This window comes from Rhinolophus hipposideros (genome assembly GCF_964194185.1).
Source record: "Rhinolophus hipposideros genome assembly, chromosome: 2".
Classification (NCBI taxonomy): Eukaryota; Metazoa; Chordata; class Mammalia; order Chiroptera; family Rhinolophidae; genus Rhinolophus; species Rhinolophus hipposideros.
The window spans coordinates 12,599,702-12,613,347 of NC_138048.1; the positions used below are offsets into that span (position 1 = coordinate 12,599,702).

The following is a 13,646-nucleotide window of genomic DNA, read 5'->3' on the forward strand; positions in this document are numbered from 1 at the left end:
CGTAAAATGAGTTGGTAAGTGTTTTCTCTTCTATTATTTTCTGGAATATATTGTGCAAAATTGGTGTCAATTCTTTTTAAATATTTAGTAAAATTTTCTAGTGCAACCATTTGGGCCTCAAGTTTTCTTTTTGGGGAGATTTTGAATTACAAATCTAATTCCTTTAATGGATATAGGGCTACTCTGATTATCAATTACATCTTGGTTGAGTTTTTGTAGATTATGGTTTTTAAGAAATTGTCCATTACTTCTGAGGCATAGAATTTATGAGCATAAAGTTGTTTGTACTGTTTCCTTATTATTTTTTTAAGGACTACAAGATCTGTAGTAACATCTATTTCATTGGTGATAGTGGTGACTTGTGTCTTCTCTCTTTTTATTTTTGTCTACATTGCTAGAAGTTTATCAATTCTATTACTTTTTTTCCAAGAACCATCTTTTTGTTTAATTAATTTTCTATTGTTTTCTTGAATTAAATTTCATTGATTTCTGTTCTATTGTTTATTACAAGATATTTCTTCATGTCTAATCCTATGAATTTATCTCTCTGCACTGCTTTAGCTGTATTCCACATGTTATGATACATTGTATTTTCATTTTCATTTAATTCCATGTATTTCTTTTTGAGACTTCTTTGGCCTTGGGTTCTTGATAAGCATGTTGTTTAATTCCAAATGTTTAGTGATTTTCCTGTTATTAATTTCTCATTTGGGATCATTATGGATAGAGAACAAACTGTATAATTTCAATTTTTAAATATTGGTGAATTTCTTTCTTCCTTTCTTCTTCTTCCTTTTTTTTTTTTTTTTTCATAGCCCAGAATATCTCTATCTGGGTGAATGCTTCATAGGCATGTAAAATAATGTGGTTTCTGCTTTTGTTAGGTGGAGTGTTCTATTTATATCAATAAGATTTTGTTGGTTGGCCTCCAACATTATCAACTCAAAGTAAAAAATCTCATCTAACCTCATCAGATAAAAGTTCCAAATTATATCATTTAATTCTAAATATAAATCAGATTTGGTTGAGGCTGTAGACAGAATCCATCCTTGGGCACAATTTGTGTCTATTTGTGAGCCTGTGAAACTCAAGAATTAAGTTATCTGATCCCAAAATAAAGTGGTGAGAATGGAAAATAATACTAGTTATGGACATTCCAGTTCAAAAGGGAAAAAAATGAAACAGTAGTAGGGTCAATGGTACCAAATAATTTTATAGTCCAGTGAGGCAAATTTTATTTGGTTTCAAGGTTTGGGAATAATCCCCTGTGGTCTATTCACCTTAGGTTCTGCCTCTTGAGTTCACAGCTCCACATTCTAGGGTCTCAGAGTCATCCTTCTTCTTTTTTTACTTTTTATTTTTTATATGAATCGTAGCATATGCTTGCAGCTGAATAGTTTTATTAGCCTGTTTCTTGTCTGTAGAATTGTGGTGATCCCACAACCTTCTTTTGTTTTGTGCTCTCTCTATCCCTTTTAGTCCAAGCTGGCAGTATTTATGCTGCTGCAACATTCTTAAAAACCTTCTAAATCTTCATTTATGTCACGGAAATTCATTCCATTAGGCAAGAGGCTCCTCAAAATATCTTTTTAACATAAATACTACCTCTATTTTTGTCTTCTGCTGAGACATCTGAGAGAATCTATGAGTCACACACTTAATTTTTCAAAGAGACTTTTGTGTTACTGAATACTCTGACTTTTTTTTTTTTTATGTTTCTAAAGCAAAACATTGTCCATCCACATTCCTACCTTTTTCTCTAGAGCATAATTTCCTGTTGGTGAATCTCTTAGTTTTAGTATCTTTTGTGAACTTAATAGGATAAAGATTTTTCAAATCATCAGAGTAGTGTTTGTTTTGTTTAACACTTTTATCTCAGTTTATGTATTTCACATTTAATCATAAACACCAATAAGAAATATGGCCACACTTTCAACCTTTTGCATGGAAATCCCCTCAGCTAAAAGTCCAATTTTTTCATATACGATTTCTACTTTCCACATAATTTCAGGACATAATTCTGCTGAGCTTTCTGCAACCATACAGCAAGGATTCTTTTCCTCCAGTTTACAAAAACATGCTCCTCACCTACTCTGAGTCTTCACTAGCAGAATTCTTCCCATCTACATTTGTACTAATATAGTTCAAGGTAATCTCGGTTTTTCTGTTACTGTGCCTCAAAATTCTTACAGCTTCTGCTCATTGCTAATTTCAAAGCCACTTCCTCATTTTTTTGGGGAGGGGTATAGCATCATCTCATTCTTCATACCAAAATCTGTATTCATTTTCTATCACTGCCATAAAAAATTACCACAAACTTAGTGACTTAAAACACACAAATCTATTGTCTTACAGTTCTGTAGGTCAGAAGACTGAAACAAGTACTACTGTGCAGAAATGAAGATGTTAGCAGGAATGCATTCCTTTCTGGAGGCCCAGAGGAGAATCTGTTTCCTTGACTTTTTTGAGCTTCTAGAAGCAGTATGCATTTTTGTAGCTGTGGCCTCATCTTCCATAATGGTGGGTTGAGTCCTCACACTGAATCACTTTGACACTTCTGCCTTACATTTATTTTTCTCTCTTCTTCTGTTTTCCTCTTCTGTTTTCAAGGCCTTGTGATTGCATTCCTTGTGATTACATTAGGCCCACTTAGATAGTTTAGGGTAAATTTCCTATTTCAAGGTCAGCTGATTAGTAACCTTACTTCCATTTGAGATCTTTATTATCCTTTATCATTTAAGGTACCTTATTAACAGGTTACAGAGATTAGGTTATGGACATATTTGGGTAGGTTTACCACAATTACAATATGCATCTGTGATTTTTCAGTCTACTGGTATCAACATTTTACCACTTCAAGTGAAATGTGGGAACCTCACTTCCATTTAAGTCCTTTGACATTCTCTACTTTTAAATATCATTGTATTGAGTGTCAGATATTGTGATAATTTTTGTTTCAATCATCAAATGTAATTTATAAAATTCATGAGGAAAAGGATAATCTATTGTATGTACCTATATATCTTGTCTTCCCATTGTTCCCTCTTTGTTTCTTAATCTCCAAAATTATTTATGTCATCAATTCCTTTCTGTTTGAAGAAATTCCTTCTTATAATATTTAAGATTGGGTCTGCTAATGAGAAATTCTTTCAGTTTTTCTTTGAGAATGTCTTTATTACCCCTTTGTTCTCAAAAGACAGTTTTGCTGGATATGAGATTCAGAGCTGAGTTCTTTCTTTTAGCACTTGAAAAATGTGCTAATTCCTTTTGGCCTGGGTGGCTACAGATGAGGAATCTATTGTGACTCAAATTCATGTTCTCCTATAGGTAATATATCATTTCTCATTGGCAGCTTTCAAGATGTTTTTATTTCTAGGTTTCTGAAGTTTAGTTATGATCTGTCTTGGTGAGGATTTCTTTAGGTTTACCCTGTTTCAGGCTGACTCAGCTTCTTGAATCTGTATGTTTGTTTCCTTCACCAAATTTAGAAAGTTTTCAGCTATCAATTTTTTGAATATTCTTTTAATCCCACATCTCTTTTCTCCTTCAGACACTCTGCTAACACAGATATTACACCTTTTATTATAGTTCCACAGGTCCCTGAGTCTCTGTTTTTTTTTTTTTTTTCTCAGTCTATTTTTTCTCTATTGTACAGTGAGGGACAGATTCATCTGTCCTAAAGTTACCTATCCTCTATCATCTCCTCTCTATTACTGAGCATATCCAATGAATTTTGTATCTGTTACTATAGTATTCATTTTTGTAGTTTCCATTTTGTTTTCTTTTATAGGTTCTATTTTTCTGATGTATTACATATATATGTGTATATATATATATATATATATATATATATATATATTTCTTTAAGAGACTCTAACGGACTTTGAAGTATTTCTATCATGGCTCCTTTACAATCCTTGTCAGATAATCCTGGCATCTGATTTATCTCAGTGTTAGCAACTGTTGATTTACTTTCCTTAGCAAAAGTTGTGTACTTTTCCTTGTCCTTAGGATAATGGGTAATTTTCAATGACATCCTGGACATATTGTCTATTACGTTAGAATTTCAGTTGTATGTAAAGCTTTTATTTTAGCAGGAAGTCATGTGATTTAGGTTTTGGCATTATGTATTCTGAGGTTGCGATTTTTTTTTTTTTTTAGATGTCTAAAGTTTCAGGATTGTGATATAGTCCTGGTGACTTACTTCTTTCTTGCTTTCCACATAAAAATACAGCTTGTCTCACAGAATATATTATTGGATTCTATCAAACAATTTTGCCTCATAAAGCCTTTGAATCTTTTTTTCTATCTTCAATATTACATTCTGTAATATTTTATTTCACTCTTATCTAACAATCAGTATTTTTTATGAATGTTATCGTTATATCAAATGCTCACTTATGTTTACCAATTTCAATTTTCTGTATTATTATCTTGCCCTGTCCTCCCCCACTTCTTCCTTCTGAGTTTAACTTCTATCTTGCTGAACTATATCCTTAGTGATTTTTCACTAGTAGTCCCTCTCAGTTTGTTTGTTTTTCTGAAAATAACCTTATCTTTCCCTTACTCTGGAATATAAAGTTAGTTCAGGGTAGAATTCTACATTGAGAGTTATTTTCGCTTTGCACTTTGAAGATATTCATTCTGTTGTTTTCAGATACATTTATTATTATTTTTTTCATTTATTATCAATCTAATTGTTCCCTACAGATAATCTGTAATTTTCTTCTGGTTAAATCAAGCTATCATCTATCTATCATCTATCTATCTGTTTATGGTTTATTATCATTTTCTATTCTCAATTGTCAGTCCAAGTCTCTCTTAAAAAGTAAAGAAAAAATTATTATTATTTCAAAATAAATATTTATATATTCTTTTAATATAGAAAATTCATTGCAGTAAGCTCTTCTTCAAAATTCTCCCATCAGAGCAAGTTAGATTTTTTTTGTTTTTTAGAACTGATGTACCATAATCCAGGAGCATTTTTAATGTAAATTGGGGGAGAGGGCCCTTCACCAAGTGACAAGTGTAAGTTTAAATTCCATGTTACATGGAGTTTTAGTCTCAGAGAATACTTTTTATTTCCTATATAGGACCCCCACACAACCAATAGCAGGAATTTTCCAAAGCACATGATTACAGACCCTGTGCTGTACAGAGATTTTCATTTCAGCTCTATCATTTAGCATCATATCTTGTGTTCCAGCGGGGAAGTTGACACTTAAGCCTCTGCCTCCAGGATACACCCAGTTCTCAAGGCCCATGGGGTTCCAGGACTTCAGTCCTTATTATAACCTTATATTTGACTTTAATTTCTGTTCATTTTGCCTCCTGAAATTTCCCTTCTTCATCTGAGCTTGGTTGTGTATTTAATTTATGGATTGTACACCCAGAATTTTTGTGTGCTTGTAGCAGGAGGAGGGCTTATTCTGTAGCATTTCAATATGTCATGCTGCCAGAAATCATCTGAATAAGTCTGAACGCTCACCTCTTTTGGGTGAGGTAGACCAAAGTATTTTGTATAAAGCTGGGCAGTCCCTTCAAAATAAGTATTTCGTTATATCTTTTGTGTTAGAAATTGTTGAGGTTCAATCATAAATCCATTACTTTATTTGAGGTAGTACTAAGTGTTAGGCAAAAAGCAAAAAGTTACAATGACTGTTTAGTAGCAACATTTAACAACTAACATGCACACTTTTAGTACATATATTTCTCACAAGACAATTTCATGCATTCCACGTTCTGTTTATATAAATTATCTTCTTGGAGATGGTGCACAGTACTTGGAAAAGCTCACAGAGTCAGACCTTTCTGTATAACCCAGACGGCATTGACTATACGGATGAGTTCAGCATGCTTGCCTCTTAAAGATAGACTCTATCAATTTTTTAGTAGAGGCGTTTTGAATAAGAACTACTATGAGATCACGCTATGAAGGATTATTTAATTTCATAGTCATACCTAAACAGCCAGTGAAATTTGGAATTATATTATTAAGCAAGTTTAGCTAGGACTATCAATCAGGTAATTAAGGAACCTTATATTTACCTTTGCTGTGCTATTTAAAAAATTGTTTAATTGACTTAAATGCTGAATTTTTTTGTTTTCAGAACCGTTGGTATTCACTAATGATTTGTCCAACTCTTCACTGTACCCATGACTACCTGGCAGATTTTGACATTCCTCATTTTCAAGACCAGTTAAAAATTGATAAGCAGTAAAATGTATTACCCATGTATCAAATAAGTGTCTCTCAGTATTATTTGCATATATAATATTTGCCTAGATTACATATTATATACATACATCCATATCTGCATATGTACCAAAATACAATTTTTTAAATGTGAATTGCATTTTATATTTTTGTTTTGTAGCCTATTACTTTGTTCTCAGTATAATTGTTGTGGATAGTACTATGAAGGATGGCCATATTACATTTACATTATTAAACCAGCTTGGAGTGCTTCAAGAGCCAAAGCTTTATGAGTAAGTATAATTCAGTTTTATTTTTTCTTTCATAAATTAAATGTTTGTTTTCTTGACCATCCGATTTGGAAGATAGTCCAAGTAGCATAAATTTTATATCCAGGCTGATTTCAAAGACGTGGAGATAGGAAAGTACCTGATTTCAGTAATAGCCCACAGACTGCAGTCCTACAACAGTTGTTTCAAACTTGTTCAGAAGGCAAAGAAATTACAAATCTTGATTTTCTTTACAAACATTATGTTCTATGCAGAACATCATGGAATAGTGATGCATTTCATTCAAATACTTGAATCAATGCATTTTTCATAAAGGAACATAAAATATAGAACATATACTGATGGTAAACCTGTCTATCTAAGCCTGGCCAATGGCTTTATTAAGTTTCTATTAATAATTCTTTGCTAATAAATTTAGTCATGCTGCAGGATTTAAATTGTGTTAGATGCCAGGGAATTCAGAGACTTTTAAGTGATCTTTTATTTCCTTTTTCAAAATTAAAATGGGAATGTTTGCTTACTGTAAAAAATGTGTCATATTACAGTAGAAAATGAAAATGGTTTATAATTATATAATCTAGGGATAATTACATCGATCATTTGGTTTATAACCATTCCTTCTCCTTTTTCTCCTAGATCTTGTACATGCCCCATACACACACATATTAATATTATTTTTTTATTTAGCAGTATTAGGATCTTATTGCAAATGTGTCCTACATCTTGATTTTTATATAAATGCTGTAGTGTGATCACTTTGCTCTGTCATTAAAAATCACTTACACATTACAATATGATGCCAAATATATTCATGTGCCAATGTAGGATTTTAAACAGGGAGTATCCATATTGGATATTCAGGTTGGAACTATTCCCCAGATGGATGAGTAACGGGGAGATTAGAGTGGAAGCAGATCAGAAACGTGGCTATTGTAATAATTAATTTGAAATAGATGATGGGGCGTGAACCAAGTAAGTGGAAGTTCATTTTTAGGATTTAGAATATATGTGTTTTTATGATTAGTTAAACATGCGGAAGTGAAGGAAATAAACCAATCTAGCGTTCCCTCAAGTTTTACGCTTGATGAGTATTTAAACTATGATGCTGTTTGCTGAGCTAGGAGATACATGGAGAGTAACTGATTTAATCATGCAATAAAAGTTTCTGAGGGCTTCTATAGGCGAGGAACTGCACTAGAAATCGAGGACAAAATTCTGGACAAATTAGATTTCTGTCTTTACATAATTTGTCTAGTGCAGCAGATAGACTTTAAAAATACATAATACAAATAAAATGATGTTTGTCATTATTCAAACAATTTTTAATGACTCTACATTGTACTAGACACTGTGCTAAGTGCTGAGGATACTGTGATGAGAAAAACAGACATGGTCCCACCCTCCTTAAGCTTACAGCTTAATGAAGGATATAAAGGTAATCAAATAGTTATAAAAATATGTAAATAAAATCTGTCCATGTCTTGAGGCAAATTATAGTGTCTAAGGAAACACAAAATTGAGGCTGTGAATTAGTTAGGGGCAGTCACTAAAAGTTTCTTTAAGAATGCTTTATATTGGTTGAGATCTAAATGATGAGCTGGATTTAATCTGCTTTGCTGTATTCCAGGCACAGAGGCCAACACAGGAAAAGACCCTGAAGTAGGAGGGAACACAGTCCATTTCAGGAACGGAAGGAAATGCAATATGCCTGAGAATAGAGGCAAAGAATGCAGGAGATGAGAAAGATAGAGAACACCTAGATTTTGTAGGAACTAGAATTTGCAGGACATGTTCCAGGATTTATATTTTATTCACTGGGCCAATGAAAACCACTGAAGTATTTTAGTTGAGTCAGTCTTGTTGGGGCCAGGATTGGATTTTTAGTTTGGAAAAACAATTTGACCACAGTGGATTAGAGGAGGAAGACAGGGTGCCTTTGTAAGAAAATGGGCAAGGAACAGCGGTGCCTGGGATAGTGTTTGTAGTAAAGATGGTAATGTGAGGACAAATTCAAAGCAGAGTCAAGACATTTTATAGGTAAAGTCAGTAGGAATTTATGTCAGATTGGATGTAGGGATTGAAAGAGAGGATATTATATCAAGAGTGATTCCAGTTGTCTGGCTTGAGCCACAGGTGGTCTGTGCCATTGAAAATGGTAAGGAAATGTGTACACTTTAGGGTTTTTTTTGTGAGAGGCAGGTGTTCAGGAAGACATCATTTAGATTTGAACCTACTGAGCTTTAGGCATCCTTGAGATACCCAAGTAGACATGGTGAATAACAGTGGGTACATGTGTCTGGATCTCAGCAGACAGGGCTCAGCGAGGGGCAGAGATCTGGCCGTCACCAAGATACACTTGGCATTTGAAACCATTGGAGTGGATGTGAATTTGTGGAGGAGGACAACAGGTTACTGTCTGGACAAGTTGAGTCTGAAGTATCTCTGAGAAATGCAGAGAAGCTCTTGGACAAACATGAGAGATAGAACCATGACATTATGTTCTCTGCTAGGAGGGAGCAGAGGGTGAACTCTGAGGGGAGTGATAAGGACCTTTCTGGGGCCTAGTGCAAGGACGAATATAAGATGGACAGGTGCTGGGTGCCCCACTGGCTGCTCGTCAGCTGTTCTATGTGTGGTTGCCACTTTTGCTTAAGCAAGACTGCCTGAAAGGAGAAAATTATTTATTAAAAATTCTCTTCCTCCCTTTTACCCCCTTGCCTCCTCATCTTTCCCCTCCCCTCCCCTCTTTTCTTCTTCCCTTCCTTCCCCTCCCCTACTCTCTTCTCCCCTCTTCTCTTCTTCCCTCCCTTTCCTCTCCCCAAACCCCCCTCCTTCTCCTCCTCATTATCCTTGCAGTTTCCTTTGGAGTCAGCAGGCTCCAGGGACCCACATTTCCGGCACATGGGGATGAGGAATTGGGTGGAGTGGTGATGTGCATCGCTATGGCTTTGCATTATAGCTTTGCGTTTACTTGCTTTGGAAAGGCCCTTGTATACTCTGGAACTCAGTTTTCTCATCTGTAAAATGGTACTACTAATAGTACCTAGTAAAAGGAGTTGTGGAGATCGTTGGAGATCAAGTATGTAAAACTTTATTGCAGTTCTGAAGAAATTGTTTGTATTAAATACTGCCTTTATTTTTTCTTTTGAATCTTGGGCTTTTACAATTATTCCTTCAATTCACAGATATTTGATAAAGTGGCACAGAACAACAAAGGATTATTATTAGAGTACCTTGTCTATCCAAGGAATTGAGATTGTTGTTTAGGGTCTAAAAAAAGAAGCATAAAATTACTTCTCTAATTTTAGACAAAAGAACAATCCAGATACCTAGTCAAAAAGATAAGATGTCCACTTTTTCTCCAAAAAGTATACCCAAAATATGGTGTATGAGGATGAAGATATTTTATTTTGTTGTAAATTACTGTTTAACTTATTTTAATAAATACTTTACCAAATATTTATTGTTTGGCCTTTTTTCCTGTAAGATTGGTCTCTTTATCCTGCATTGTTAATATGATTTTTCATTTTAGAATTAAATTATATTTCAAATTATTAATATGCTGAGTATATAAAATTTTCTGTTTAGGGAGAACAAATCATTTCATAAACTTAAAGAAGTCAAGATTCTAGCTCAATTTTTAAATGATGTAAATATTTCAAGCATTGGTTTGGCGTATCAGAGCTCAAATCGACAATGTTCCACATGCAAATACAACATCAAGCGCTTCATGTTAAAATCACTTACATACCCAGAAAGGTAAGAAAACTAAATTTTGATTTCAATTTGTTATCTCTTAAACTCGAAAATATAGTTTGCTAAGGAGTGGTTTAAGAATTCATGTACTCAAATATCTGTTTATTGTTTATTTTAAATTATATTTTATTAGAATATCTAAATGGTACAAAATGCCATTTTTTTGTTTGTTTGTTTTGGATGAGATTCGTTTGGAATCACATTATCCAAGCAAGGAACACACACACAGAATTATTTCATAAAACACAACAAAAATGAAAAAAGTAAGACAAATGTCTGTTTTAGAAGTTTATCAATAATTTATATATGCATACATATATATTTCCAGAGGGGTTGAGAGACCTTTTTTAGATGAGGTCCAGTGGCTGAAAACTCTATAAGATATATGGTAGCAGAAGATAGAAATGACCATGACTTTTAATGATCTTTTATCTTGCCCAACTTTATTACCCTTTATTTAAGAAGAGAAAAAAGTCCGTTTTCATCTGCTGTATCTAAGATTCTACAGATCACTGGAGATTCAACTTCAACAATATACTTGGCCAGGTGTGCGGCTCTAGCATATATACATTACAGCGTGGGAAGAGTCTGACTCTACACTTTAATTTTACAGTCACCAGTCTTTATTCATTTATTTTTTTAATCTTTACAACATTGTTTATTTATTTATTTATTTATTTATTTATTTATTTATTTATTTATTTATTTATTTATGGGAACAGCATTTTACTGGGGAACAGTGTGTACTTCCAGGACTTTTCCAAGTCAAGTTGTTGTCCTTTCAATCTTAGTTGTGGAGAGCGCAGCTCAGCTCCAGGTTCAGTTGCCATTGCTAGTTGCAGGGGGCACAGCCCACCATCCCTTGCGGGAGTCTAGGAGTAGAACCGTCAACCTTTTGGTTGAGAGGACACGCTCCAACCAACTGAGCCATCTGGTACTTGCTCATGTGGGAATCGAATCGGCAGCCTTCGGCATTAGGAGCACAGAGCTCCAACCGCCTGAGACACTGGGCCGGCCCTACAGTCACCAGTCGTGGTCTGTCAGTTATGTTACAAATATCTCCATTCCAAAACACGTGACATCATCATTGTGTGGGTCTCGATTTCTTAAAGACGATAGCTTCTAGCAGTATTTTTCTAAGCCCATTTAATGGGCTCTTCTTGGTTTCATGTCCTTGCAACCGGAGAAGTTTTCCCACTCTTCTTGTCCTCCTGCTATTGATGTACATGTTCACCATAGCAGAATTCATACTTCCACAAAAAACACTCCTGTGGAAGCACTATGAACCACTAAGAGCTCTTTAATGAGATGGTCATCTGTCATTTTGGATAGTGAGTTGTTCTGACAGGTAGCATCAACCGAGTGCCCATAACAATGGATTTGTGGATTGCTAGAAATCTCTCTCCTTTAATTATAATTAATTTAATTAACTTTAATTAGTTGCCACCACTTCATCTTTATGTCAGGTAGTTATATACCTGACTTCCCAATTGCTTTTCTGTGAATGTTGAACTTAGCAATAAGAATTTTTGGAAAATAAAAATAAAAACTAAGAAGAAAATTTATTTAGATGAGGTTTATTTATATCAGTGGAGGAGAATTGGGAAAATTCTTTGAAGTGTAAGTTATTTTGTAACTTTTGCTATAAGAATATTTATTCAAAAGTCAATAAGTAAGATGTCATTATAATGGAAAAAAAATCTAGGCATAAGTTCACTGTACTTTCCCTTTGAGTGAAATACTTACAAAAATACCAAAGTATATGGATATTTGCAGTTAAGAATATTAGCCAACATCATTCCCTGCCAAAGTATATCAGACAGAGAGAGAGAGTGAGGAAGGTTAGAAGGTCATGTTTGGAGGACTAGAGGTTTGAACTGCATGGGTCCACTTATATATATAATTTGTTCAATAAATATATTGGGAAAAAATTTGGAGATCTGTGACAATTTGAAAAACAATTTGAAAAATTTGTGATACGTCACAAATGCATAATATGTACTTATTTTCTCTTCTTTATGATTTTCCTATTATTTTATTTTCTCTAGCTTACTTTGATGTAAGAATATAGTATATAATACATATAATCTACAAAATATGTGTCAATCGACTGTTTATATTATCAGTAAGGCTTCCTTCAAGTTAACAGTAGGCCATTAGTATTTAAATTTTGGGGGAGTCAAAAGCTATACACACATTTCAACTGTGCAGGGGAGGCAGTCTGCACCCCTAATCCTCACATTGTTCAAGGGTCAACTGTGTTTTGGTAGCCCCCAAAAGCTAGATTTTAAAGAGGCCAGGGGTGTCGCACCATCATATTCCCCTATTCTCTCCTATTAATACCTCTCGGAGAATAAGGAAGGTGAGTATGAGCAGAGAAATTTTGAAGTTGTAGTTTTACATCCTGTGTTCTGGTACTTAGATGTAAAGGATTCATATTGTCCAGGAATAAAGTCTGCTCCCTATATATCATAACTGGAAAGATAAACAAGTTTCCTCTACACTGTAGAAGAAGCATATAAGTCTTCTTATATGTCTTGGCCAGCCAGACACCAGAAATTTAGCTAGAATCTTTATACATGAAACGACACTCAAGCTTAAGATGAGAAAGATAAATTTAGTTCCATCTATGTAGACAGTAAAAGGGACCAAGGATAATCCACCTTATGTGTATATGAGAAAGTGCCGGAGCTAGATACCCCTCTCATCATTTAAATCTGTGTAGAATCACACAGCGTATTCATTGCAATAGCTTCAAGGCTCACTGTTCACAGAGAAAACAGGATGCATGTAATGAACTTGAAGCTCTGCAACATCATGGGTCTGATTATAAGCAATTTTTCTAACTATAAGTAATGGCTGCCATTATATTCCATCTTTGGTAGAATATTCAAATTAATTTTTCTTTTTTTGTTGGATACTTGATTTTTTCCCAGTGTTTGCTTATCATGAACACTGACTATCGATGCATATCTGCACATTAAACAATTTCGTTGTTTTATATTCATAGAATGAATATCAAGGAGGAGGAACATTTGTGAATCTCCCATCTCTCTACTTGTGTTCATACCTGATACACAGTACTGGTGAGCTTATAGATAGCCAGCCATTGCTTTCTCTATGCCTTTCTCATTTTTAAGTGACTTGTTATAAGGGGAAAGGAAAGGCAGACAGATGTGCCCACTGTTATGTTTGACTCATTATCTTCTAAATTATGTTTTACATAGAGAAACATATGAGCTGTATACAACTCATTCATTAGTTAAGTAAGAAATAGGGTGAAGTCATAGGGTTATACTGCAGAGCAAAAAGGAAGCATGCATGCAATTTTAATTTTTATGTGGAATGTAAACAGTGGACAGAGTATGAAAATTTACTAAATTTATAAGATTTAGATGGACTTT

At 34.2% G+C, this 13,646-nt stretch overlaps 1 protein-coding gene across 1 annotated transcript in view; it reads left to right on the plus strand.

Annotated features, from left to right (window-relative positions):
* Positions 1 to 13,283, plus strand: part of LIPI (lipase I) — a gene marked incomplete at both ends in the record, with an annotated part of 43,237 nt that extends 29,954 nt beyond the window's left edge. Inside the window, 3 exons of the mRNA XM_081075437.1 lie at positions 6,378 to 6,489; positions 10,075 to 10,245; positions 13,253 to 13,283. Coding sequence (XP_080931563.1) covers positions 6,378 to 6,489; positions 10,075 to 10,245; positions 13,253 to 13,283 — 314 coding nt within the window. The remainder of the gene's footprint in view (positions 1 to 6,377; positions 6,490 to 10,074; positions 10,246 to 13,252) is intronic.
* Between the last annotated feature and the right edge of the window lie 363 nt (positions 13,284 to 13,646).